General features: G+C 49.2%; 1 protein-coding gene across 5 annotated transcripts in view; it reads left to right on the forward strand.

Annotated features, from left to right (window-relative positions):
• Positions 1–27,085, forward strand: part of ZFHX3 (zinc finger homeobox 3) — a 280,930-nt gene that overhangs the window by 100,660 nt on the left and 153,185 nt on the right. For 2 of the 5 annotated variants that reach the window (XR_009537287.1, XM_060132277.1), the window contains exons 1-2: positions 10,945–13,969; positions 19,588–20,084. Coding sequence is in view for 4 of the 5 variants with exons in the window: in XM_060132277.1 (XP_059988260.1) it covers positions 11,257–13,969; positions 19,588–20,084 (3,210 nt within the window). In the remaining variant the exon portion in view is untranslated. Of the gene's footprint in view, positions 1–10,944; positions 13,970–19,587; positions 20,085–27,085 lie in introns of those variants that run through there. The other 3 variants (XM_060132275.1, XM_060132276.1, XM_060132274.1) reach the window with 3 other exon arrangements.

Genomic DNA, 27,085 nt, shown 5'->3' on the forward strand with positions numbered 1-27,085 from the left:
CCATCATGGAAAGGGCAACACACCCCTGCCGCAGAAGTAACAGGCAATTAACGAAAGAGATAGAAATTGCCAATGAGTATCTGCAGATGGGTTCTCTCTCACTAGCAAAAAATGTATGTTAAAATGAGATGCCGTTTCTTGCCTGCCAAATATACTTTTTTTTTTTAAACAAAATAATACCCACTATTGATGAGGGTGCAGGAAAATTGAGGCTCGTGTGCCAATGGGCATGAGCTGGAAAGGCTTTCCTAGAGGCCATTTGGCCTGTGCCGGGGAGCCCGAAATATTCCTAGCTTTTGAGCGCAGTTACACTTCCAGAAATACATCCTAAGGAAATAGAGATGGAATGTTATGGGTGAAAGCCTAGGTTTTAAAGTAGGAAGGAAGGCTTACCTGCTTTCAAAGGCTGACTTAGCTAGTATGTGACTTGTATAAGGTATTTAACCCTCTAACCCTCAATTTCCTCATCTGTAAAGTGGGCTGTTGAACGATCAAATGAAATGATGTCTTATTTAAAAAGTGCTTAGAACCATGCCTGGCCCTACTAAGAGGGTAGTGATAGAGCTGCTACTTATTTTTATTATTGTGTTATTATAGATGCACAAAGATTTATGAGAGTTTATTGCAGCGTTAACAGCAGAATATTAGGGATTACCTACATGTCCAGTCATAGAGCTTAGTGAAATGATGCTATGTCCACAGGATGCAGTGTGTATGCACCCATTAATTCTAACTTACGAAGAATGTTTCATGACATGGGAACAGTTTAATGCCTAAATTAAGTTCAAGGGGCAGTCCACTTAAGGAGCAGTGTGATCTGAGGTTGGTAAAGATGTGTTAACTATCGATACATAGAAGAAAAAAACCTAAAAATTTTCTACCTCCCAGTGGCTCTCTGGCTGGTGGGATTATAGGTGATTTTTATTTCAGCTATTGAGCTTTTCTGCACATACCCCCCAATTTTTAAAATACCGAGTTCATACTCCTTTAGTAAGAAGAAATTATTTAAAATAAGTCTAACATCATGAGATGCCAGAATGAAGCTGTAACGGGCCAGATGGTACATTTTACATCATTTCCTAGCTTTTGCTCCACAGCCCAGTAGGAAAAACAGAGAGATCAGAAATGGGATCTTTTAAGAGGGATTTTTAGGAAATCAGAGATGAAAAGTTTTGGGTGCTGGCAAAAGAAGGCACTGAAGTAGTACACTCGGTGGGGGAAGGTATCCAGTTCAGCGGGGAAAGCACTGAGGGATGGGCGAGGTTGGAGGGGCTGAGGTACGCACCTGTCAGGTAGGAGGGGCAGTTGAAGGAGGGGCTGCTTCACATCTGGGAGGGGGGTGGGGATGCATGTGTTATGGTGCATAAATCCAGGTCAGGAGAGAACCATTCAGGCCAGAGATGGACAAAGGATGCTGGCCTGTAGTCCTCTGGATATGGTGGAGAGGTCTCAGAGTAGACACTGAAGTAAGTACCTAAGTGTTGGGATAGCTGGTTAAACTGCCCCAAATCCTTTTTTTTTTTTTTTTTAAGAAAAATGCAGAGAATTAAGTAATAGCTGAGTCATTTCACTTTTTATTACTGTATTCATGGGTTTGGTTGTTTTTGAACTGTGAGTGTGTCCATGTGTATAGTAACAAATTCTCTTCCCCTAAATACCAGCTCATCTCTCCCAACACCCACAGCCTGGGCTCCTAGACCTGGCTCTGCTTTATGATCTCACGACTCCCTCCTCTTCCCCTCCACGAGTCCACTGGAGCCAGAATAATCACGGTAGTTGTGGATTCCCTGCAGAATGGACTGAGCTAGCAGTTTTCACTTCCAGGCTGATTTATGTTCACGCTGGAAAGAGCACAGATGCACTTATTAGCAAACACGAAGCCCAGGGCCTGGACAATTCTCTGGGCCTTCCGGGCAGTGGTCCTCCTGCAACACAAGAGACCTGTTCCAGCATGTGTGTGTTTTCTGACCTCGCCATAGTAACAGAATAATTCTTAAGGCTACTGGGAAATTGCTACCAAGAGGATGGAATCTCACCTATTTATGGTTTAACACTTACTGACTTATACGCAGCAGCAATATACAAATACAGTTATTGTATAAAGCACAGAATGGAATTGGATGTGCTTCTTCAGTGGCTTCCAAGCTAAACAGATGAGGGTATTATTTCTTTGCCCCTTGAATGAGGTTTCTACTTATCTCAGAATCTAGGTTGCCCTTGGCTTTTTTTTTTTTTTTGAGGCCAAGGGGATAGTTTATTCATTGTTGTGTATTTCGCTAATGTGTTTTAGTCTAGGTTAAGCAAAGCCCACCCTCTGTAGGTTGCTGGGGTTCTTTTCTGTGGTGGCTGCCCCTGCCATTATATTTAGAATTGCTTTTCACCAAGTTAGGGAAATCTGTCCTGAATCAGGGTCATGGGTGTCTTAGGAAATATCTTACCAGCGTGTGTTACTTGAAATTCCGCCTGGCTTAGAATGGCCGTTTGTCTCCTCCAACCAGTGGGCTCTATCCAGGACCTCTCGGCTGAAGGAAGGGAAGACCAGTTTTCTCTGTCTGTCTGTCTGTCTGCACCTCCCCGTCGAGCCTTGCAGCCTCCCTCCTTTCATGAAGCTGTGCCAGGAATGGATTTCAGCTGAAGACAAGGGTAGGGAATCAGGCTGGGTTGGCTGTTCATAAGTATTTTGGGAGGTTCAACATGTAGTATTCCTGCACTGGACAATTTCTTTTTTCTTTTTCTTTTGATATAATTTCAGATGTACAAGAAAGTTATAATAATAGGACAAAGAATTCTAACATACCTTTCCTCCAGACCCCCCCCCACCCAAGTTAGCATTTTCTAAGTTCTATTTGTATGTTTGTACTTAAGCAGGTCTGTACAGACACACACTCTCACACTTTTTTTTTCTAAGCAGTTTGAAAATCAAGACATCATGCCCCTTCACCTCTAAATGTATCAGTGTCTATGTCTTAAAAACAAAGATATTCTCTTATATAACCATACTGCAGTTATCAAAATTAGGAAATGAACATTCATCTACTACTACTGCCCAATCTACAGATCTTTATCAGATTTTGCAAGTTGTCCCAATTGTACCCTTTATAGGGAAAGAGAACCCAGATTCTTTGTTATGTTCATTGGTCACGTCTCTTTAGTCCCCTTTAATCTGTCTTTCTGCCTCCTGACTGACATTTCTGAAGAGCCTAGGACATGTTTTTTGAATAGATCTATTTTTATTTATCTATTTATTTATGGCTGCGTTGGGTCTTTGGTGCTGCGCGCGGGCTTTCTCTAGTTGTGGCGAGCGGGGGCTGCTCTTCGTGCTTCTCATTGCATTGATTCCCTTGTTGCAGAGCACGGGCTCTAGGCGCGCGGGCTTCAGCAGTTGTGGCACGCGGGCTCAGTAGGAGCCTAGGACATTTTGTGGACTGTCCCCAGCTTGGATTTGCCTGATGCCCCCTCCATGATTAGACTCAGGTTTTGCATTTCTGGCAGGCATGTCAGGGAAGGGGTGTTGTGTTCTTCTCAGTGTATCCTCTCAGGAGACACAGGATGGCTATTTGTCTCATTCCTGGTGATCCTAGCTTTGATCACATGGTGAAGGAAGGTGATGTCTGCCAGGTTTCTCCACTGTAAAATCACTGTTTTTTCTTCTGTAGTTAATAAGTGTCTTGTGGGGAGATACTTTGAGACTGTGTAAATATTCTGTAACTACTCAAACTTTCACCCACCAGTTTTAGTATCCACCGATTCTTTCCTGAATGGGCTATTATGATGATGGTTACCAAATGGTGTTTTTCTAAATCCGTAATTCCCTCTGCATTTGTTAGTTGGATTTCCACCCTAAGCAAGAACTCTACCTTCTCCCACTTTTTTTTTTAATTTATAAAAGTATGGAATCATGGATTCTTATGTTATATATTGGGTTATACTTCTTTACCCTCATGTAACTTTCTTGCTCAAATTGTCCCAGGTTCAGGCAGTGAGAGCCCCTGCAACCTGCTCCTGGGTCCTTCGGTCCCACTCTCTTCATTCTTAGAGCACTTTCTTATGTTCTGGCTTAGAAAGATGCTCCACGCTCATCCTGCACTCTCCCTGCCCCAGCCCAAGAACCAGCCAGTTGTGCAAGGAGACCTGGTTCTATTTAGAGGAGAATGGTTACACCACACACTTCTTCAGCTAAGAGGAAAAGAAAGAATGTGTCTAGGAATCATCTTTTTTTTTCCCCTCTCAAAGTGTTATCATTTCTCCTAATGCCTTAATTTTCCCCATGGTTTTTTTAAGCATCTATTACATCTTGGATGTGGACAGTACAGAGATGAATGAGACGTGGAACCTACTCTCAAGTTGCTTTCAGCCTAGTGGCAGAAACAGACCAGTCAACATATAATTACAGCAGTGCGATAACCCCAGAGTTGCAATGTGTTGCCATATGCAGAACACTGTGGGATCACAGAGGAGGAGGTTAAAGCTGATAAAGCTGCCTGAGCAACCCGATGGAGCACTTGGAATGAATAGAATCTTCACATTTCAAAGGACCCAGGAGGCTGCCTGATGGAACCTCGGGCCATGGCAAAATGTCTTTTTTCTCCATTCATGAAACCAGAGTCAACATTCCATTGGGAGCTTTGATAATCTAGAGAAAGATTTTCATTTATATTGAGTTGAACTCTTAATTTTTAATAAATTCCCCCTCATTACTCCTAGTTAAACCCTGAAGCTAAGTAGGAGACTCGGAACTAATCCTCCGCGTACGTGGCGGGCGGGCCTTCGCATGGCGTAGGATAGTTGTCTTGCCCTGCAGTGGGGACCTCGCTTTTCTTTGCTCTTGAGCTGATCGTGGTCAAGCCACGATTCACGTGGTCAAGACACGATTCAGTTGTCAGTACCCCTCTTACCGAGATTTCCCCATGTGGCTCATAACATTCTTCATGCAGGCAGAGAAAATGATGGGGCTGTGATCCTGCTGAGTTGGAACAGGTAGAGGTACCCCCTGTAGCCCAGAGGCCACATTTATGTCTTTGGTCACCATGTCAGCTTTGGGCTGCCACTGAATTTGTAGTGAAGTAACACCTCCAGGGTTTCTTTGCATGAACCACTGTTAATCCAGGTCTCTTCCGTTCTCTGTTGGTTTTACTGCTTGCCTGAACTGAAATACAAGGCTTCCTACTTATCCTTTCAGAATTTCATCTTGTTCCTTTCAGCCTGTTGTTCCAACTTATCGAGATTTTTTTTTTTAAGTCCTGATTCCACTAATTAGCATATTGGTTAGTCCTCTCGACTTTATTTACTTTGCAAATTGGTGTATGTGCTTGGTCTCCTCTGCCCCTCAGGTTGTTGATTTAAGCGAAGGGAACCAGGGATAAGGCAGGAATTAAGGCATGTCCCCAGGCACATTGACCTTTGAGTGGGTACTGTATATGCCCCACCCCCCCCACGCTGCGTGGCATGCAGCATCTTACCCTACCCAGGGATCGAACCTCGTGCCCCCTGTAGTGGGAGCGCAGAGTCTTAACCACTGGACTGCCAGGGAATTCCCTGAGTGGGTACTTTAGGTAACGGCATCCTCCAGCTTTCAAATCAGGCAGACTTTATAAGACATTTTGCTACCCTAGATACAAAGAAATGATAAACTTTGGGATATGTTATTAAAATCAAAAAGTACCCTCTACTGCATTTCTCAGATCATTGAATCTAACTGAAGCTGCTTTTCAGTTTATTTTATGTGAATTTTCTTACTGAACCTACAGCTAATTGCTAATTCCTCAGGACTTTTTTCTCCCCAGATGCTATTCAGCAACTGTCAACTCTGTTCTCAAACTGTGAGGAACTTGCAGTATATAATCTATAACATATCCTTTTAAATTTAATATATATATTTATATTTACTTTATCCAAAATGATGATACACGTCACTTCTTCCCCTTCTCTTGTTTTATATTACTTCTGAGTGCTTTTTCACATTTAACATTGTATTTATTTGTTTGCAGTCTTTGCCCCACAAGAATGTAAGCTGAGACCTGTCTATTGTTGATTCTCTAGCATCAGGCACATAATAGGTGTGCAGTAAATGTTCAGTTAATGTATGAATGAATGAATACATTTCTAGATTTATAGTTTCTGGAATCTGCCTTTTTTTTTTTCTTAAAAGAAGTCAGGATAACGAGCCTACCGTACAGTTCTTTGCAACAGCAAAGAACTTTTATCCCCGTCTCTCCTGTATGAAGATATCCAAGTAAGAGAGTCCATTTTGAACTCTCCTCCCCCGCCACTCCCAAGCAAAAAAAAAAAAGGGCGTGTGTATGAACTGGCAGTGTTCCATTACATAGCAGTCCTGATAGCCCATGATCTTAGAACAGTCCCTGGTACCTAAAGATTGAATGTAAATGTCAGATGTTCTGAAGTTCTCTTTGAGAAATAGACACTACAGAAAAACACAGTAGAGTGGCAAAGAACACAGACTCCACAGCCAGACTACGGTTTTGTCATTTAGGCTGCATAACTTGAGCAACCTCAGTTTTCCCTTCTTCAAAATGGGGATAAAAATAGCGCCCATCTCACTCAGGACTTCTCTGGTGGTCCAGTGGTTAAGACTTCACTTTCCAGTGCAGGGGGTGCAGGTTCAGTCCCTGGTCGGGGAGCTAAGATCCCACATGCCTCACAGCCAAAAAGCTAAAACATAAAACAGAAGCAATATTGTAACAAATTCCATAAAGGCTAACAATGGTCCACATCAAAAAAAAATTAAAAAAAATAGCACCCATCTCATGGAATGTTATGAGCATTGAGGTGGCGTTGAACCCACAGGCCTTACCATGATGCCACACACAGGAAGTGATGACTTCCCTTAAGATGATTTTCATTTTAAAAAGCCTTGGGAAATAAAGGCGCGAAGGAGGAAATGAAGTAGCCCATAACCTCATCCCCTAGCAATTACCGTTGTAAAATTTTTTGATAGAAATCTTATGTATTTCCATATGCAGACCTATATAGGCTTTGTTCACTCAGCATCCTGTGTGATCATTTTCCCACGCCCGTAACTAGTTTCTTTTAAAAATGCCATTTTTTAACATCCTATGGAATGCTATGCACTGTAATCTATTTAGAGAGTACCTTGTTTCGCCACATTATTTCCATCTTTTTTTTTCTGTTATGAACACTGTGATGAATAATCTTATATCTCTTTGCATATCTTGGATTGTTTCCTGGAATAGGGGAATTGCTGAGTCAAAGGGCACGTGCATTTTTGAGGCTTTTGATACCCACTGCCAAATCGCGGTGCTCATCGAATCCCCCTCCAGCAGACTAGGGAGTCCCCGGGAGCCCGACTAGGGAGTCCCTGGGAGCCCTCCGGTTTGCTTCTCTCTGGCGATGCTGCATGGGTTATTCACAAGGGGGGGGGGCGGGCAACAGTTTCTGGCTGTCTCTGCTCTCTCTTTGTTTTTTTCTTCCCCTTTGTTTCCTTTCTTGGTTTTCTGCCAAACTGCCTCTTGTGAAAGGACCGCCTAATTAACCCTGTGCTAATTAACAATTTAAAATTACAGAGTGCGACGGTTCATGTTTAATTCTCCAGGAGCTGGCGCATCAGTGGAGCCCCCTCCCCTTCCAAGTAACTGCACCTCCCACCCCAGCTTCCCTGTAACTGTTGCATGGAGCCGGGTTCTGTCTCCTTAAGGGAATGGGATAAAGCTGTCACATCACATCTTCTCAGTTGAAAGAGCGAGATGGGGGGGGGGGGGTGGGCGTGGCGCCCAGGATAACAGGGTGGAGTTTTATAATTTTAAACCATCTTTGAAAAATAAAGACCGATATTGGCAAAGATGCAGGGGCTTTACAGATAGGTTCCAAGGAAACTATAACTTGTGGGAGAAGCAAGAGCAGGGGGCTCTCGATGAAGATGTTAGAACTTTTCTGTGCAAGAAGACTTCTCACAGGGCAGAGGGAGGCGCTCAGCAGAGAGTGCGAGGCTAGATCCCTCCCGTATCTTCCCTTTAACTCTCTTACTGGAGAGGTGTGCTCAGTTGAAATCTAACTGAGTTCTTAAAACCACACACACACAAAATATCCTTGCTGAGTACGACACTGGTGGTCATGAGTAGAGCACGTCTGTGTTTAAAGGGGATTTTGGGGTGTAAATGGCTGGAGGGAAGCAGGCTGCAGGAGGGGTTGCGGGTTTGTGCTGTGTGTGCTGGCCCCGGAGGTACTGGAGGAGTATGTGTGGGGGGGCAGAGCTGCACGTATGGGGGCTGTGAGAGCACCGGGACCCGCTGGATTCCCAGGCTGCCGTCCGTAACTGAAGATCATTGATTTTACGGGAAACCGTGTTTACAGACAGAGTGCTGATCGACCTGCTGAGTTGACTTCTGCCTCCTTAAGTAAGAACTATCTTTTTCTTATTGACTAGCTGATAAACAGAGTGAAAGGAGCTGCCGGCCGGGCAGGAGAGTGGGAGAGGGCCTGAGGTTCTGGAGCTGAAGGATGGGGCAGGGCTAAGAGATTTCTTCATCTCTGTGCTCTGGTCCCCTGTTGTCCACCCCCATCCCTGCGCTTCCCAGGGACTGGTGGGTGAGCCCAAGACTGACCCTGCCTGGTTACCTAGCAGTGCAGGCCCCAGGCATGGAGGAGCTGGTGGTCTGGTGAAGTTGTTGTAAAATAGTGTCTCACTCAAGCTTTAATAATGCACATCCCCTGGGCATTTGTATTAAAAATGCAGATTCTGATCTGAGAGTCTGCGCTTCTCACAGGCTCACTGGGTGAGCTCACTGGCCCTGAACCACACGTGACTTAGCAGAGTTGTAAGAGCTTCTGATTGCCCTGGCCAGCAAGCATTGAAAGGAAGTCCAGAACTGGTGTCTGAGGTCCAGAGTGGGATCCTTCTTTCCCACCAGCATCTCAGTGGGCTGTTGCCCCTGCAAATGAGTGGTCCCCTGTGTGTCCCCTCTCATGGGGCTAGCGTCACCACGACGGGTGCATCTGTCTTTGCCTATAAGGTCATCTTTTCTTGACACCTTTTGCTGAGGAATAGAAAACAAAGTTAGGTGAGTTTTTAGAAGTCCCAGTCCCTTAGCTGGATGATTTGTGGAGGAGGAAGAAGAAGAGAGCAGAGCAAGAGAAACCCACCAATTAATTGGTAAATGCTTGCAGGTTTCTTAGCCCAGTCCAGGCTGGAGAGGAGATTGGCTTTGCTGTCGATACACAAGTCCCTGGTGAAGCATCAAAGCTGTTCCCCTTTATCAGTCGTGGCCTCCCCTTCCCGCATGTTCCTGTAACTTACCAAGCATTTATGACATTGATTTTACGATCGGGCTGTTAACCCTCCCGCCCCTTCAGGCCTGCCAACCTTTTTGGCCTGAGCTGTCAATCAGATGTCATCCAGCCAATTATGTGCGTCCTTAGGAAGAGCCACCCTGGATTCTCACCTGTATCCCAGCTGAGCCTTGCGAGGAAGTCTCATCGCCCTTGCTGTTTGGTTTGGTGTGGTTATCTTTGTTTAAAGTCAATATGTCTTTTCTCAGGCACACGGAACCTTGTTGTAATGGAGTTTGAGGTTATATGCTGAGAGGTGGTGTGTGTTTGTGTGTTTTAAACAAAACGTGACACGTCCTTCCAGAAAGTTGTTTCTCCTGAGACTTCTGGTAAACCTGCCTTCCCCGTCTTTTCCCGAGGGGGAGCTATTCGCTCACTGTGCAGTCGAGAATCAAGCAATGAAAAAAGAGTGGGAAGATGGGGGTTGGTGGGGAGGGAGACCAAACGCAGCCAAAACCTTCATCCACTGTGTGTGAATGAGATGGTGGGTGGAGAAGCAGCCACGTGTTCTCCTGGAAGGAGGTGTGGCGGGAGGGTGGCCTGGGATTTGCAGCGAATGCTCAGGGCCTTGCGAGGCGCTGCGTTGCCTGTTGGAGCGGGGCCGGACGGAAGAAATACTCCTGTGATGTTGTTGCCACAGGAGCAGAGCGGTGGCGGGTGATCTGATGTCTCCCTCCCCAGGGACGCGAGGTCTCAGAGGGCAAATTCAGCTTAGTGGCACTTTGGAGTCGGAAACGGAAAAGCCCCAGGGCTGAAGGACAGCTGCTTTGGGTAGCGACTAATAACTAAGAGGCAGGTGTGGAACGGGGGCTGGCGGAGCCCAGCTGCCATCTCTGCTCGCCGCGAAGATCCTTGACAGCAGAACCACCCAGCCAGTGGTGAACGGGCTCATCCAGGCAGGGCGAGATCCTCTCCGCTGGCGGGGAAGTCGGCCCGTTGAGAGTCGGGGTGGCTCTTCTTAGAAACATCAAGCTCACGTTTTGCACCTACATATTTTGAGTCTGAAACCAGCTGAGTCACAAGCAAGGGTGTTCTGTGGGTTGTAGGGAGGGGATGGGAATTGGGAGATCCGCCTTTCTCGGCGCCCGGATGGCACTGGCCTCGTTTTTAGATTTAGGCCCTCAGTTTTACTGCTTGTAAAATGGGACGATGTTTCCCAGGCTCGGAGAGGATGAATGCAGCCGTGGGCCCTTTTGGGGGCTTTGCAGAGCTTGTCCAGGCCTGCACGCTTGCCCTCGAGCCCTGTAGTCCTCAGCACTTTTCCGTGAACTTCTCAAACTAGAAATCGGGTCAGTACGAGCGACGGCACAACTTCGCCTCTAAATCAAATGGCGTATCCTCTCCCAGGTTCATGATTCTTCCTCGAGGGCTGCAAAGTCTTCCTCCTCCTGTCTGTCCGTCCCCGGCGTCCCCCTGGCCCCCAGACAGTGCGGGCAGCCGGCGTGGCTTTGTGCTGCCATCTGCGTGCGGCAGGGCTGCTGTTCTGTGTCCTCGGCGGGGCCTGGCGAGTTGACGCCGTCCTCCTCCTCCCCTGTGGCTCATCGCCCGGCCCCGACTCTGACGCTGTGCTTGCAAAGAACCCAGATTCGAACCGGTCTCCAGGGGTAGAGCTGCCAACAGTCTGAAGACGAAGAGGGATTCTCCTGATGCCCCTTTCCCCACACCTCCACCCCCGCTTCTGCCACGCAACCTGGCCGTGACACCCAGGGGCGCTGCCCACCCTCTGCGCCTCGACGGGGTGGGGCGACGGCCGGGGTCCCCACTGCCCCGCGGTCTCTGTTGTGGGTGTGGACAGAAGCCTGTTAGAGCGCTCTGTGTGGGACCTTAGCCTCGGCCCTCCTAACCTCTTTCCTTTCTCTCTCTCTTCCCCCTCTCTCCCTCCTCTCCCCCTTGCCTCCGCCCTTCAGGTCCGATCCGTACTGGGTGCAATGAAAGCTCCACGCAGGCCTTACCATGGAAGGCTGTGACTCGCCTGTCGTCTCGGGGAAGGACAATGGGTGCAGTATCCCTCAGCACCAGCAATGGACTGAACTCAACAGCACCCACCTCCCCGACAAACCCAGTAGCATGGAGCAGTCCACAAGCGAGAACCACGGGCCCCTGGACGGCCTGAGGGCCCCCTTCAATGAGCGCCTCGCGGAGAGCACCGCCCCGGCCGGGCCCGCTGCCGAGCCCGCCGGCAAGGAGGTCAGCTGCAACGAGTGCCTGGCCTCCTTCGCCAGCCTCCAGACCTACATGGAGCATCACTGCCCCGGCGCGCGCCCCCCGCCGCCCCTGAGGGAGGAGAGCGGGAGCGACAGCAGTGAGGAGGGGGACGAGGAGAGTGACGTGGAGAACCTGGCCGGGGAGATCGTGTACCAGCCGGACGGCTCGGCGTACATCGTCGAGAGCCTGAGCCAGCTGACCCCGGGCGGGGGCGTGGGTGCGGGTGGCAGTGGGCCCCTCCCGTCGCTCTTCCTGAACTCTCTCCCCGCCTCGGTGGGCAAGCCGGGGGACCCTTCCTGCGCTGCGCCCGTCTACCCACAGATCATCAACACTTTCCACATAGCCTCATCCTTCGGGAAATGGTTTGAGGGCCCAGACCAGGCTTTCCCGAATACCTCAGCCCTGACGGGGCTCAGCCCCGTCCTGCACAGTTTCCGCGTGTTTGACGTGCGACACAAAAGCAACAAGGATTATCTGAACAGTGACGGCTCTGCCAAGAGCTCCTGCGTATCCAAAGATGTTCCCAACAATGTGGACCTGTCCAGATTCGATGGCTTCGTGCTCTATGGCAAGAGGAAGCCCATCCTGATGTGTTTCTTGTGCAAACTCTCCTTCGGGTACGTCCGTTCGTTTGTGACCCATGCGGTGCACGACCATCGAATGACCCTGAGTGAAGATGAGCGGAAACTTCTTAGCAACAAGAACATCTCCGCTATCATCCAAGGGATCGGCAAAGACAAGGAACCCCTTGTAAGTTTTCTGGAACCAAAAAACAAAAACTTTCAACTCCCTTTAGTTTCCACCGCTAACCTCATAGGCCCCGGACACAGTTTTTATGGTAAATTTAGTGGCATTCGAATGGAAGGGGAGGAGGCTCTCCCAGCCGGCCCTGCCACCGGCCCCGAGCAGCCCCAGGCTGGTATCTTGACCCCCGGCGCCCTCTTGAACCTTGGCGGGCTCACCAGCTCGGTCCTGAAGACCCCCATTACCTCAGTCCCCCTGGGGCCTCTGGCCTCCAGTCCTACCAAATCCTCAGAGGGCAAGGACTCTGGGGCAGCAGAAGGAGAGAAGCAAGAAGTGGGCGATCCGGATTGCTTCTCCGAGAAGGCGGAGCCGGCCGAGGAGGAGGCCGAAGAGGAGGAGGACGAGGACGAGGAGGAGGTGGAGGACGAGGACGAGGACGAGGACGAGGAGGACGAGGAGGACGAGGGCTGCAAAGGGCTCTTTCCAAGCGAGTTGGACGAGGAGCTGGAGGACAGGCCCCCCGGGGAGTCTGGGGCCGCAGCAGGTAGTGGCAGCAAAAAGGACCTTGCTCTCTCAAACCAAAGCATTTCTAACTCCCCCTTAATGCCTACTGTGCTCCAGACCCTGTCGAGGGGCGCAGCTTCTACTAGTTCTAATTCCGCTTCTTCCTTTGTTGTCTTTGATGGTGCGAACAGGAGGAATCGTTTAAGCTTTAACGGTGAGGGCGTCAGGGCCAACGTGGCAGAGGGCGGCAGGAGGCTGGACTTTGCTGATGAAAGTGCCAATAAAGACAATGCCACAGCACCAGAACCAAATGAAAGCACAGAGGGGGACGATGGGGGCTTCGTCCCCCATCACCAGCATGCTGGCTCCCTCTGCGAGCTTGGGGTGGGGGAGTGCCCCTCGGGGAGTGGCGTGGAGTGCCCCAAATGCGATACGGTCCTGGGTTCCTCCCGCTCGCTGGGCGGCCACATGACTATGATGCATTCTCGCAACTCGTGCAAGACACTCAAGTGCCCCAAGTGCAACTGGCACTACAAGTACCAGCAGACGCTGGAGGCGCACATGAAGGAGAAGCACCCGGAGCCGGGGGGCTCCTGCGTCTACTGCAAGAGCGGGCAGCCCCACCCTCGGCTGGCCCGAGGCGAGAGCTACACGTGTGGTTACAAGCCTTTCCGCTGTGAGGTGTGTAACTACTCCACAACTACCAAAGGCAACCTCAGCATTCACATGCAGTCCGACAAGCATCTCAACAACATGCAGAACCTGCAGAACGGAGGGGGCGAGCAGGTCTTCAGCCACACGGCTGGGGCGGCGGCGGCGGCTGCCGCGGCGGCGGCCGCCGCGGCCAGCATCGGCAGCTCCTGTGGGGCCCCCTCGCCCACCAAACCAAAAACCAAACCCACCTGGCGGTGCGAGGTGTGCGACTACGAGACCAACGTGGCCAGGAACCTCCGCATCCACATGACGAGCGAGAAGCACATGCACAACATGATGCTGCTGCAGCAGAACATGACCCAGATCCAGCACAGCCGCCACCTGGGCCTCGGCAGCCTGCCCTCGCCCGCCGAGGCCGAGCTCTACCAGTACTACCTGGCCCAGAACATGAGCCTGCCCAACCTGAAGGTGGACAGCGCCGCCCCCGACGCCCAGTTCGTGATGGGCGGATTCCAGCTGGACCCCGCCGGGCCCATGACCGCCGTGACGCCCGCTCTAGGTGAGGCTTGACTCCGTGTGTGTCTGTTCTGAGGATGGGAGTTAAAGCGGGGGACGCTGCGAGTGGGCCGAGATCGTGTTGACTTGGTGGATTCTGTCGAGTCCGGTGGATCTGGGGGATCTCTATTTTCTTGAGAGTTGTTTTGTGCTCAACTTGAGCGTCCAGCCCTCACGTCTTTTTCTCAAGAATCCCTTGAACTCTGTGTGAGCCTGTGGAAGATGGTTTGCGTTCAACAGAGACATGATTACACTCCGGCTCCACGGGCCGGGATTAAAATTTAAGTGTTTCCTCTAGTTTTTGGCTTCGGGTCAACTTTCCCTTCTGTTCCCATTCCCCCTTTCTCTGTCCCTTTCTCGATTTGAAAAATTGCCACAATCCCCCTAAACTTTGGGGTTCCATTAAATATTTATCGAAATGTACAGGAAACGGTAGCTGGAGTTTTAAATAGGGACAGTCATCTCCGGAAGAGGAACTGGAAACCGTAGTGTGCCTTATTTAAATAAGCCAAGGCTGGTTCCGAGCTGTCTGGGAGCCACCCAGATACGTTTCTCAGAGCTCTCCAGTGTTTTCACCAGGACCTTGATGAAAGAGACGGGTTCTTTCTCTTTCTTACTTTGCGTGAGTTGCCAGTGATCAGTATAGTTGGGGATTAGATGACCCTGGGGCACCGTGAGGAGTGGTGTGATAGATGAGAGATGACTAAATTCTAAAATTGTAAATTAAAGAAAGCCCAGTTTTAATATCAGATCCCGGTTAACGGAGCCTTTGTTGCCATGGAGAACATGGCTCCGTGTTAGAAGACATGGGTTGGCCGTTTTACCATTGGCTTAATAGAGCTAGAACGGGACCAAGAGGATGGGATTTGAATGCCAAAAGCCGTGACTCTATTTCTGTTTAATTTTTTAAAAAGTTTTTTATTGGAGTATAGTTGATTTACAGTGTTGTGTTAGTTTCAGGCATACAGCAAAGTGAATCAGTTGTACATATGTTCACTCTTTTTTTTTTTTTAAGATTCTTTTCCCATTGACAGAGTATTGAGTAGAGTTCCCTGTGCTGTATACTAGGTCTTTGTTAGTTATCTATTTTATATATAGTAGTGTGTATACGTCAATCGCAATCTCCCGGTTTATCCCTTCCTACCCCCCCACCCCGGCACCCCCTGGTAACCGTAAGTTTGTTGTCTACATCCGTGACTCTACTTCTGTTTTGTAAATAAGTTCATTTGCACCTTTTCCTTAGGTTCCACACATAGGCGATACCACATGATATTTGTCTTTCTGTGTCTGACTTACTTCACTCAGTATGACAATCTCTAGGTCCATCCATGTTGCTGCAGAAGCCATGACTCTTTATGTACAAAGAATCATGACCATTTCTGGGGGAGAGCTGCTGTAGCAAGAAAATGTACAAACCAGTTTCGTGAGGACCAGTGTGATGGTTGGGCCCCTCCTGCCCCGACTGTGTGTGCCTCGGACACGCACTGCCTGGTCGTCATTCCCTGATCCTGCTAACCTCTTGAGACCAGCAGTGATGTCCTGAATGAAACAGGATACCCTTCCTGACATGGGAGCGAGTTGTTCTCGGCCACAAAGCGTGAGCAGGTGCCTTTATCCTAGGATGGCTTAGGTTCATGCCAGAGGGCTAAACCTCCCCAGTAGGCACGTCTTTATTTGTGTGGTGTTGCAGTGCTAATTGCTGCTGATGAGTGATATTTCACAGCATTTAATTTGTTGTTCCTACCATGCATTTAAATTTGAATCCTTGCTACTTTAATCTTGTTTTCTGTTTTGGAACATTGACCTGTTGATCTTTTCTTACCAAACAATTTGAAGATGTTTTACCCACTGGTTAATCATCATGGATGCATAGGGCTCAGTCATCTTATTCGTCCCCAGAGTGAACCACAGGGGATGCACACCTGGGAGTGGCTTCAGTACTCGAAGACTTTTCACTTTTTAAAGCCTATGGGAATTGGGGTTTTCTCGTCTAGAGATTTAAAATCTTGGGGAGGCAGATCTTGGAGTAAATCAAAGATAATGTAAGTGGAATGAAGACACAGAAAAATGGATGGGTTCATACTGGGTCACAATGAAGACTTTTTAATTACCTTGAGAACCAGTAATCCTGACTAAGACTTGAATTGAGTGGTAGAGAAATAGTTTGCTTCTGACACCTGCTGTCTGTGAGTCTGCGGGGCATCGTGCATTCCGGGCAGATGGCAGGTGCACATACATAGAGGATCCAGACTTCATTTCTTAAAGAGAATAGAGTAATAGAGCGCTTCCTTCTGAAGACCTTATCCAGGTAGCCAAGGAGGGCCCTGAGTTTCCAGTGTCGCTGCCTGTCAGCCGAGGTGAGTCTCTGGAGACCTCCTGTGCCTGCCTTAAGCCACCAGAGCCGTCGAGGCGGAGTGAGGGTGACAGATACTTTATGCCGGAAGCCGGCGTGGGTATGATAGGACGTATCCACTTGGACCCACAACTTAAGTCGCACGACCTCTGTAGAAGCCAACGTGTGCAAATGAAAAGAGCGTAACTTTCAGTTCTGTCTGCAGCTCAGCTGATTCTTCCTTAGGCTGTCTATGAGAAGGCTGTGGGCGCTATTAGGTATTACCGGGCTCTACAGCGGGGAGGTAGTGTTTGTGAACTACACTCTTGCTTACACAGTTGATGTTCTCATACTGCCTTGGACAGAAACTCCTCCTTCCTGTTATCAGACAGATGCTGATCTGGGGGTGCGTTCTTCCTAGAGGCCTTCAGGGAAAAGTTCCGCACCCTCGCTCTGGTCTGGTTGAATTTGCCTCCATTTGTAGACCAGATATTAGGCCTGAGGCCAGATGAACATCCTCCCAGACATTCCTTTGGACTACAGTTGAGCCCAGCACCGAAAACTGGGTAGCTTGCCAAGGCGTCTACAAGCTTCCCGAGTAGCCAGCCAGCCACAGGACACCTACATGAGCTTTAAGAGCTCCTCTGATTCTGCTTTTGTTTTTTCGTGTGTGTTTTTTCGGTACGCAGGCCACTCACTGCCGTGGCCTCTCCCGTTGCGGAGCACAGGCTCTGGACGCGCAGGCTCAGCAGCCATGGTTCACGGGCCCAGCCGCTCCGCGGCACGTGGGATCCTCCCGGACCGGGGCACGAACCCATGTCCCCTGCATCGGCAGGCGGACTCCCAACCACTGCGCCACCAGGGAAGCCCTGATTCTGCTTTTGATTGTAGAAGGTGTCTTTTAATCCCTCTGCCTCTCTGAGGGTGTGCTCGTGGGCGGGACTCAGGTGCCAGGGTGTCAGCTTCCAGCCTGAAAGTCAGGTGTGTGGGGACATGGGGCCCATTCCTCTCCAAGACCATCTGTCCGGCATGATTCATGAGTAGGCACCCGCTAAGTTCTCAGTGTGGGCGCTCTCCTCCCACCTGCCTGAGAATTGGGTGAGGTTCCTCTATTTCTCGGCGGCTGAATTAGTTCCTTGCAGCCCTATGGATTTGTAGAATTCCAGACCCTAGGGGTGTCTCTCCAGGGTATAGTTCTCAAGGGAGTTCTGGCTTGCCTGTCGCCCACATCTCACTGCTTCTCTGCTTCTGTCTTTGATTTGCATTTCATTTTAAGAGCTTGGGATGGCAACAGGGACCTATTTCCCCCGTGTGTTCCGAGGACTTCTCATTTTCACTCAGGCCTCCAGCCAGTGACAGCTGCATTTCTCTTTAGAGCGATATGGATGTGCTGAGGTTACATTTAAAAAGTGGAAAAGATCTGATGCTTCAGGTGGTCGGCATCAGAAACAAAGACGTGTTTGCTCCTTGTCCTACCCTCCGGGCAGTTTCCGCTTTCACTGAACACCGCACATGTTTCATGGATGCTGTCTGGCCTTCGTCCCCATCGAGGGATGGAGCTTTTAGGCTTTTTTCCCCTATCTCTTTTTCTCTCTTGTCCTAAAAAGAGTGTCACAGTTATGGCTCCTCTCACCAGGGGAGATGGCAAGAGAGAAGACAAGCAGAAAGCTTCCCCGGTCTTCTGACCTGCGTGCGCACAAGATTTCTGTGTCTCGCTGGACTGTCCCCAGGCTTCAGATGCAGCCACTCTGCTCAGTCAGGCCTGTACTGAGCTGCTCGCTCGAAGTGCCTTGTGTAGCATAAATAAGAAAATCTTTTTTTTTTTTAAATAATAACGTCTTTTCCTTGATTAGCCACTAACTTGGATTCTAATCAGTCATTAAAAAAAAAAAATAACCTCAGCCCAACCACATGTAGAAGGTCAAGTTTAAATATCAGTTGGGGAGTGACAGGGGCAGACGTCATAGCTCAAGCGTGCGTATGTTTAGGGGAGAGGCAAAAAACAGAAGCCGAGGCTCAGCATTCTGCTTGACTGTTCGCTTCTAGGTAACGGAGGGAAGGCTGCTCTTTCCAGGCCTTTCCCGTGGCATAAATAAGAGCTCAAAGTATTAATTTACCGCTGGTGAATGAGAGCCGGTCCCTGGTTTACGCAGGGCAGCGATGGACTGAAAAAGAGCAGGGGTGGAGAGGGAGGAACGCAGCTTCCTCAGGCCCTTTTTTTCAGGGCTGTGAGCGGACCTCTGCGTTTCACTGTCCATCTTGATCCAACTTCCCAAACCTGTAACATTTTGGCTGCTTTGTACCTTGTCTGGCACATCAGACATTTGAGCCTCTGAGCAGGGGCCTGTGTACCCTCTAGAGGTTCAGCAAGGAGAAGCCTGGACCCTTGTCCTAAAGAGGCTACACCCTGATGGGGACACTGGCCAACACGTGGCTCTGTATGTGGCAGACATACGCCAAAGGAGAATGCGACATGTCCCATGTAGGGGGCTCATGGAACGGAAATGATCGTATCTTGGGGAGGTGTGGGAGGAGCCAGCGCCATTGACAGGCGGGTAGGCTACTGACCAGTGGGGTGTGACAAGGAATAGGGAGATCATTCCCGAAATCTCAGATTTAGAGCTGTGCTGTCCAATACAGTAGCCACTAACCTAAATGTAAATGAATTAAAAAAAAAAAACTAAAAATTCAGTTCTTCAGTTATACCTTAGCCATATTTCAGTTGTCCAGTAGCTACACGTGACCAGTGGTTTGCACATTGGACAGTGCAGATACAAAATGTTTCCATCTTCGCAGAAAGTTCCTGTTAGATAGCACTGCTTGAGGTAAATTCTGCGTCCACTTCCGATTCACCATGAAGGCGTGCTGTCTTAGAATGCAGCTATAACTCATCTCCAACATTTCGGGGACGGGAGTTTCAGATTCTGTTATGTCCAGTGAATGATGCTTTTATTTCTGTCTTTTCTTGGGTCTGAGCGAGGAGCTGAATTGAAATATTCAAGCGATTAAGCGGTTCCTACATTCTTCTAGGCGTTCTTTTCCAAAAGAAGAAACAAACAAACAAACATACAGCCTTCCACACATTTCAGAATGTCCATAGGAAAGATGCGAACACATCAAGTTGATTTTTGTTGTAGTTTTTCCCGGTTAGTAGCACCTTGCAGTGCTTGAAATGGGATCTTTTTTCTGCTGGAACCTGGGTGGAGGGTGGGGGAGGGCCCATGGTGCCTGACTTAGGGCTGCCGCTGTGAGCCTGGCCTCTGATTCTCTGCCCCTCTCCTTCCCTGCAGTGGGCGGTGAGATCCCCCTAGACATGCGGCTCGGGGGCGGGCAGCTGGTGTCAGAGGAGCTGATGAACTTGGGCGAGAGCTTCATCCAGACCAACGACCCGTCGCTGAAGCTCTTCCAGTGTGCCGTCTGCAACAAGTTCACCACGGACACCCTGGACCTGCTGGGGCTGCACATGAACGTGGAGCGCAGCCTCCCTGAGGACGAGTGGAAGGCCGTGATGGGGGACTCGTACCAGTGCAAGCTCTGCCGCTACAACACCCAGCTCAAGGCCAACTTCCAGCTGCACTGCAAGACAGACAAGCACGTGCAGAAGTACCAGCTGGTGGCCCACATCAAGGAGGGCGGCAAAGCCAACGAGTGGCGGCTCAAGTGCGTGGCCATCGGCAACCCTGTCCACCTCAAGTGCAACGCCTGCGACTATTACACCAATAGCTTGGAGAAGCTGCGGCTGCACACGGTCAACTCCAGGCACGAGGCCAGCCTGAAGCTGTACAAGGTAAGGCCCAGGCTGTCTCTGGAACGGAGTGGTTTGGATCCCTGGGTGACGGGGAGGGCTGGGGGCGGACACACAGAGAGGGGCTGGGGGCTGGCTGGCGCCCTGGCGTGGGGAGGGGAGCTGGCCGCCTGGTGGTGGGCTTCAGCTGGGAACTGCAGGGTCTGTGTGTGGGGTGCCTCATTTGGGGGGCAGGTTGTGTTTCCAGCGGCCCAATACTGCACATTGTTTCCTTTACCCTCCCACTGTCTTTAGAACTGACTTTTTTCCTACCCCACATTTGCTATTTCCCTAGTTCTGGCTTTGCCGTTGTTCTCCTGTGTTTCCCTTCTCTCCTGCAGGCTTTCTGTTCTCCTTTTCCATCTGGTTATTTCCCCCCTTTTTAGTCTCTTCTCCCCGGATGCCCCCTGGGGTTCTTTGTTTATTTGTTCGTTCGTTTGTTCATTCATTCATTTATTCAACAGGTACACATTAATCCCCAACCATGTACCAGGCCCTGTTCCGGGCCTACGTCCATGCACGAGGTAGACAAAACGTCCCTGCCCTCCTAGAGCTCCCGTTCTTTTTGGGGGCGGGGGGATGGATGATGAACGCAATGGATAAATTAGACGGTAGGCTAGAAGGTAGTGAATGCTATGGGGAAAAACAGGGTCGGGTGAGGGGCCCCTTTGTTCTTTTTCGCTCTGCTTCCCGTGTTCTACACCTCCTTTCTCTTCCTCATGTTTCAATTTTCCTTCTTCTTGCCGGGCTTCTCCCGTCCTCCACCTCTTACTCTGTCCTGCCTGCTTCTTCCTGCCTTCCCTCCCGTCCCTCCTTCCTCACCCCTCGCTGCCCCCTCCATTCCTTTTCTCAGTCCGCAGACAGTAACAAGGAGGAGGTGCTCGGCTACTGTAAATAGTCCTTTCACTGGCATGGCAGAATCGCTCCAGACGCTTCTATTGATTTTCACTGGACTTAAAGCCTCACCTTTTTCTCTAATCATCTCATAATGGCTTTAGTATGAACAATCAGGTACAAATCGCCGTAAATCTGCCCAGCCTCCCTCTCCGTCCCTTCCACGCCCTCTCCCTCTCTTTCCGTTTCCCTCCCTTTTATTGTCAGTCTCTCTTCTTTCCTTTCACACCGTTTCCCACATCTTTGGGCCAGCGAGCGCCACGTTTCTCCTGACCCTGAGCTCCTTTCATCCCCTTTCTGCTCATGATGATTTTAAATGGAGACTCCAAGTAAGGAAGACCCTCATCCTCTCCCCGTATCGGCCTCTGCCGAGATTGATAAGTGTGATTCATTTTACCGTCGCTTGTTCTCAGCTTGTCAAGAGACCTGGGTAACATGGATGAGAGGCCATTTTAGGGAAAGGAGGAGAAAGCAGGCACGAGGTAGTGGGAATAGAATGTTCTGGAATTGGCTGCTGACTCTGACACGGATGGGCTCAAGCGTTGCAGAGGGGAGGGTCTGGGCACCCGTCACCCCCACCCCTTGCCCTCTGTGAGCAGGACCCTCCCTGGATGGCTTCACCGTGTGCCACCCTCCTCGCCATCGGTTTAAATCGGAGGTTTTCATTGGCCACAGGGTGGTGCCGGTGTGGTCAGGAAAACCTGATGGAGAAACCGGTGGAAAAAAGAGTTTCTAAAGGACCCCACTGAGTGCAGAGGACCCGGTGTGGCCCCGGAAGGTCGTATGCAGCTTTGATGGAGGTTGTTTAGAGGTGGCACGAAGCTGGCCTCTTCCACCTGAGGAAGAACATTGCCTTTTAGATGATAAAATGTGTGCGGTGGTGATTAGCTCTTCATGCTGTGGCCTCCAGTAAGAGTGGACCAGCCTTTGGATTTGCTTCTGAAGGGCCTGGAACCTGGAGGATTTGCTAAGTACATACCTTTTTGGTCCCCGGACCTCGTGCACTGGTCACGCCTAGAGGGTCGGGCTGTGGTGGTTTCCAGGGTGGATGTGAGGGAAGCAGTTTGAGTGTTTCCGTCTGTGCTTTGCTGAACTAGCTCTGGTTGCTCATCCCCTGCCTTAGTTTCTTCATTTTATTTATATATATATATGTATGTATTTGTGTGTGTTTTTGAAGATGGAGCAAACTCCTGCCCCGAAAAGGCAGCATAGTAGAAGCATAAGTACTGGGGTGCAGGGTAGAATGTGGGAACCAGCGCTTAGAGGGGAGGTGCCCAGGCAGTGCGTTTGGCTGGCGCATCTTAGGGGTGACCTCCACCCACATTCGGGGCCGAATCCCCCGTGTCAGGAGCCGAAGGTCGTCAGTCTGGTCTCATTGGGTGACGAGTGTCCCCGTCACTGCTGTGGGGGTGGGGAGTTCTCCCACCCACTCCTGGATGTGACCCAGAAACTTAGCATCTCAGTGCCTGCCCCGGGCCTTTCTGTCCCACAGCGTGGCTGAGATAAACTCCTCTTGCCCCCGAGGGGGGTCCCTCTCACAGGGTCTTGTGAGTCCTCGGATTTGGGGTGGGGCTTGGAGGTGTTTGAGAGTCAGTTTTTCTCTAGGCCCTGGTGTGGCCTGTGGTAAATGGAGATTGATTGCATGTTATTTTTCCTCTTGCTAATGTAATCCATTAGCCCAGCACATGCATAATCAGTTTAGAGCACAGTTAACTGGATATAATCGAGTTCTTTACTGTCTGCTAGAGAAACAGCTCCAGATGCTGCTGACCGGGAGGGCACCCGGCTTCTCACACACGGCCCTCCGCACTAACCCCTTCCCCAAGGCTGACCCTAGCCCCCGCCCCACTCCCACGCCACCCACCCCATCTTGGTCCCCTGGCAAATTACTCACGATCGGTCGGCGAGAGACCCACACTTGCTTTCTGTTGCATCTGCTCAAGTGGTCGTGATGCATCCGACTTCCTCGTCGGACTCCCAGCCTCTCTTTGCCTTCCTCTTCCTTTGGCATGCTGAAGGAGACAGAGCAGCGGTCTCGGGAGATGCAAGCAGAAGTGTAGCTTTCCAGTCTGTCCTTGGACCACACGCTGGTCCAGAGTCATTTCTCTCGGTGTCATAAATCCTGGCACGTATGTTGCTGGATTAGGACTGAGCTGTCTGAAAGCATGAGATAATTCCTAATCTGGACACAAGAGAGGGTTGGGCTAACCTGCAAAAAGGAGAAACTAGCGATACTCTCTCTTGGCTGGCTGGAATTGTCTAGTTTGGCTTATTGTGTGAGAGCAATTTTTAAATCGAGATTAACGTTCATCGAATTCTTCCTCCCTGCCTCCTGGAAGTGAAGGAAAGTGGGGGTCAGCTGGGGAGCCCCAGGCATCAGATGGAAGCTGTTTCCTTTTTTCTTTGCTCCCAGGTTACTTTGCTGAAGTGCTCGTGATTAAATTCCTTGAGTCTTTTTATTGGGTCTTAAATAGCCGTGGCTCTGGTCCAGCCCCCAGTGCTCGTATGTCCAGACCCTCACAGCTGCTGTTATGGGCACTGTGATAGATTGACACAGAGACACAGCGGGAAGGCCAGGGGCCCCAGTCAGGCTTAGAGGCTGAGCTCTTGGTTTTTTGCTTATAGTGATTCATCTGAGCCGGAATGGAAGTGTGTTGTGGGAAAGGTACTCGTCTCTCATTAGGGCTTGAGATCCAGAACGGGAATTCCTCACCTTACTGCTTTCCCACATAGATGTTTCACTCTTCTCCTAGAAGACCTGCTCCCAGGCCCCAGTCTCCCACTCCTTCCCCACACAGAGATGCGGGGTGTTCTTGCTTGTCTTAAGTAGGGGGGCAGCAGGTACTGCTAGCGACTGCCCTCCCCTCTCCTCCATGCTAGCGCAGATCCTGAGTCACTTTGTGGGTTCAGAGCTAGTGGGAGCTCTTCTGTGTTTATCTGGACTTGCCTGCTGTGTGGCTTCCCTGGTGAGCTCTCTGAAATCTGTAGTGTTTTCCGCTTGGGGGAGGAGGGTGCAGAAAGGGCAGTTGGAGATCGGTGCACACCTGCCAACTATTAGAATCTGTTTTTCACTTTGATGTTTTTCTTCACCTGAGAGTCATTGGGATGGAAATCCATCAACTTGAGCAGAGAGATTAAGACCCCCACCAGAATCTATTACTCAAACAGTTCCCAGCTGAGTTTTCTTTGATTGGGCCCAGCCCAAAAGTTTCATATTAATCTTAAATTATACACAAAGAAGGTTGTCTACCACAGGGTTGGGTCTGGGCCCCATGTGAGCTGCATCGGGCCAGCTAGGCAAACCGAGGGGGAGATGCCAGATCTATTCGGTTTCAAGTAGGAGGTAGAGTATGACACCAACTGACTGAACGATACTCACCCAAATTCTCCACGTAGTGGGCTTTGATGCTTGCCATGTTGTTGGGATTACTCGAGGTAGAATGAAGGAAGAAACCCTCTGTCAGACTCTGCATTACTCTAGCATCCATCTTCTCAGTTCTTTCCCTGACGGGGTTCACTCTCCCAGCAGGGCAGTAAATTCACCACAGGATGGATGGACAGATTGGAAGATGTACAACAAGTCAGAGGTTTGGTTTGCAGTTTGCATTCTTCATGCTCCTTTATGGGTGCGCGGGGTGGGGGTCTTAGGCACACATCTGCACGCTTCATGCCCACAGATGGTGACCGGCAGCCTTTGTGTTGCTTGGAAAGCAAAAAGCTGTCCCTCTTCCCTCCTCCCTCCTCCTTCCTCGTCCTCTCCACCCTGGTGTGGCTTCATGTTTGAAGCCCTGGTACAGGTGCCATCTGGTTTCCATCGTCACTCTGGAGCCAGTTCCCTCAAACCTTGCTTTCTCATTAGGTCGACTTTTTTTTACGTGCATACTTATGCCTTCTTCTCTCCATACCTTGGTGCTTTCAACCAAAAATGAAAGGCAGGGAGTGTTTTCCTGTGGTTAATTTAGAAGGTGTGAAGGGCCAGATGTTTTGGTAAATTTGAGCACCTTTCGCCTTCATGCCCTCCATCTCCTGGAGCAGCTGGGTGTCTGAAGTTCATTTCCCTCACTTGATGGCTGGGCTCGCGGGATGGGGAGCTTCTGGGGCTGGGCTGGGAGACAGCATGCACATGGGCCCCATGGTCGCCACTGGAGAGCCGGGGGGGGGGGCTCTGGCGGTGTTTCTGGCAACATGATAACTTCAAGGGGACTCTAAGAAGGTTGAAAAGTCAAATCTTTTTTGGGAGGCAGGGCTTGTGTTGGGACAGATTTAATCCTTCACTGCTGTATGAATTATGGCCAACATATGATATAGGAACATGTGGCCAACGTGTGGCCAATGGGTGCAGTGTGAAAGATCGGCACCTCAGTGCAGTCTTGCCCTCCTTCCAGAACTATCCCACCCACCTTCACCTGAATCCCTCTAGTGGGTGTCATTTCATTCAACACATTCATTCAGCTGATTGGCTTTAAGCACAAGCTTTGCCTAGATCCCTCAGGTTACTGGGTTATACACACCTTCATGTCAAGAAGGTTGGGTCATTGTTACCTTTTGGCTCCCTGCTTTAGATACCAGATAATGGAATTGAAATCTTATTAGATGAGCCTGTTTTTTTTTAAAGTACAGTAGTAAATATGCTACCTGTTGAAAAACCAGTTTCATAACCATTAACCATAACACTTTCCCCTTCTTTCCAAATGCTCTTAGTATTTTTATTTTCTCTTTTTTTTTCCCCTGCATCCTTTTTGTGGATGGTAAAGAATTGATCAGACCCCTTTAGATTATTATTGTATTCTTAATTATTTCTTCAAGACTGGCATCCCATGTTTACCTCAAGTGTAAGCTAATAATAAAATGTGGCTTCCTTATTTTTATGGTAGAAATTATTAGTATGAGTAATGTGTGTTCACTGTAGACAATTTGAAAAATCCAGGGAAGTATGAGAAAATAATCATCAGCCTAAACCCCATCATATGACAACATATTTTTATTTCTTTCTTTTTGCATAACACAAGATGCATAAGTCATCTTACAAAATTGGAATTATGCTGCATGTATATAGTATTATACCTCAGCCCTTATATCAAGTATTTTTCAGTACTTTTTAAAATGGAAGTCTTTTTTATACTCTCCAGCTCTGCTCTCCAGAAACAAATCACTGTTATTTAGATTATCTCCTTTTGGTTTTTTTTTCCTGTGCTTATACTGATAGAAATAATGTGTGCATGTGTGTACACATACATACTGTTCACTTAAGAAATCTTTATAGACACATGGTATGCTTTTGCCTTGCTTTCCTCATATAGCTTTTTATCCTGAAAATCATTTCAGGTTATTATGTATTGATCTAGCTCACTCTTTTTAGTGGCTACATAGTTTTCCATTTATTGACCAGGTCCTCACTGATGTACATTTATGTTATCTGCAGTTTTGATCTTACGGACAGTGAGGTGTAGGGAACAGCTGTGTTCACACATCTCTCTACACTTGAGCTGTTCCAAGAAGTGGGCCTGCTGGGTTCCAGGGTGTCATGCCTGTAGACAGAGTACTTTCTAATGGCCCTTCAGAAAGAAGACTCTGTCAGAATATTATTCACATTGTTAAGAACATTTTAAATATTATTAAGTTTTAAGTATTTTAACTATTTTAAACATTTCAAGTTTTATTAAGAACATTTTATCCCCTCCCTATATTAGGTGATGCTCAAACCCCTGCATGGTGACCGACACTACATTATTTTTTTTGTTTTCATCAGGTTGGCAAATTTATTCCAATGTGGGTCTCTTTAATTGTTAGATAGGGTGAACGTTTTTTCATGCATTTATTGGCTGTTTGAATTTTTTCCTTTTAATATTTATTTATTTATTTTTGCTGCATTGGGTCTTCGTTGCTGTGTGCGGGCTTTCTCTAGTTGAGGCAAGCGAGGGCTACTCTTCGTTGCGGTGCGTGGGCTTCTCATTGCGGTGGCTTCTCTTGTTGCGGAGCACGGGCTCTAGGTGCGTGAGCTCAGTAGTTGTGGCTCGTGGGCTGTAGAGTGCAGGCTCAGAGTTGTGGTGCACAGGCTTAGTTGCTCCATGGCATGTGGGATCTTCCTGGACCAGGGCTTGAACCCATGT

This window comes from Lagenorhynchus albirostris, chromosome 19, assembly GCF_949774975.1.
Source record: "Lagenorhynchus albirostris chromosome 19, mLagAlb1.1, whole genome shotgun sequence".
Taxonomy (NCBI): Eukaryota; Metazoa; Chordata; class Mammalia; order Artiodactyla; family Delphinidae; genus Lagenorhynchus; species Lagenorhynchus albirostris.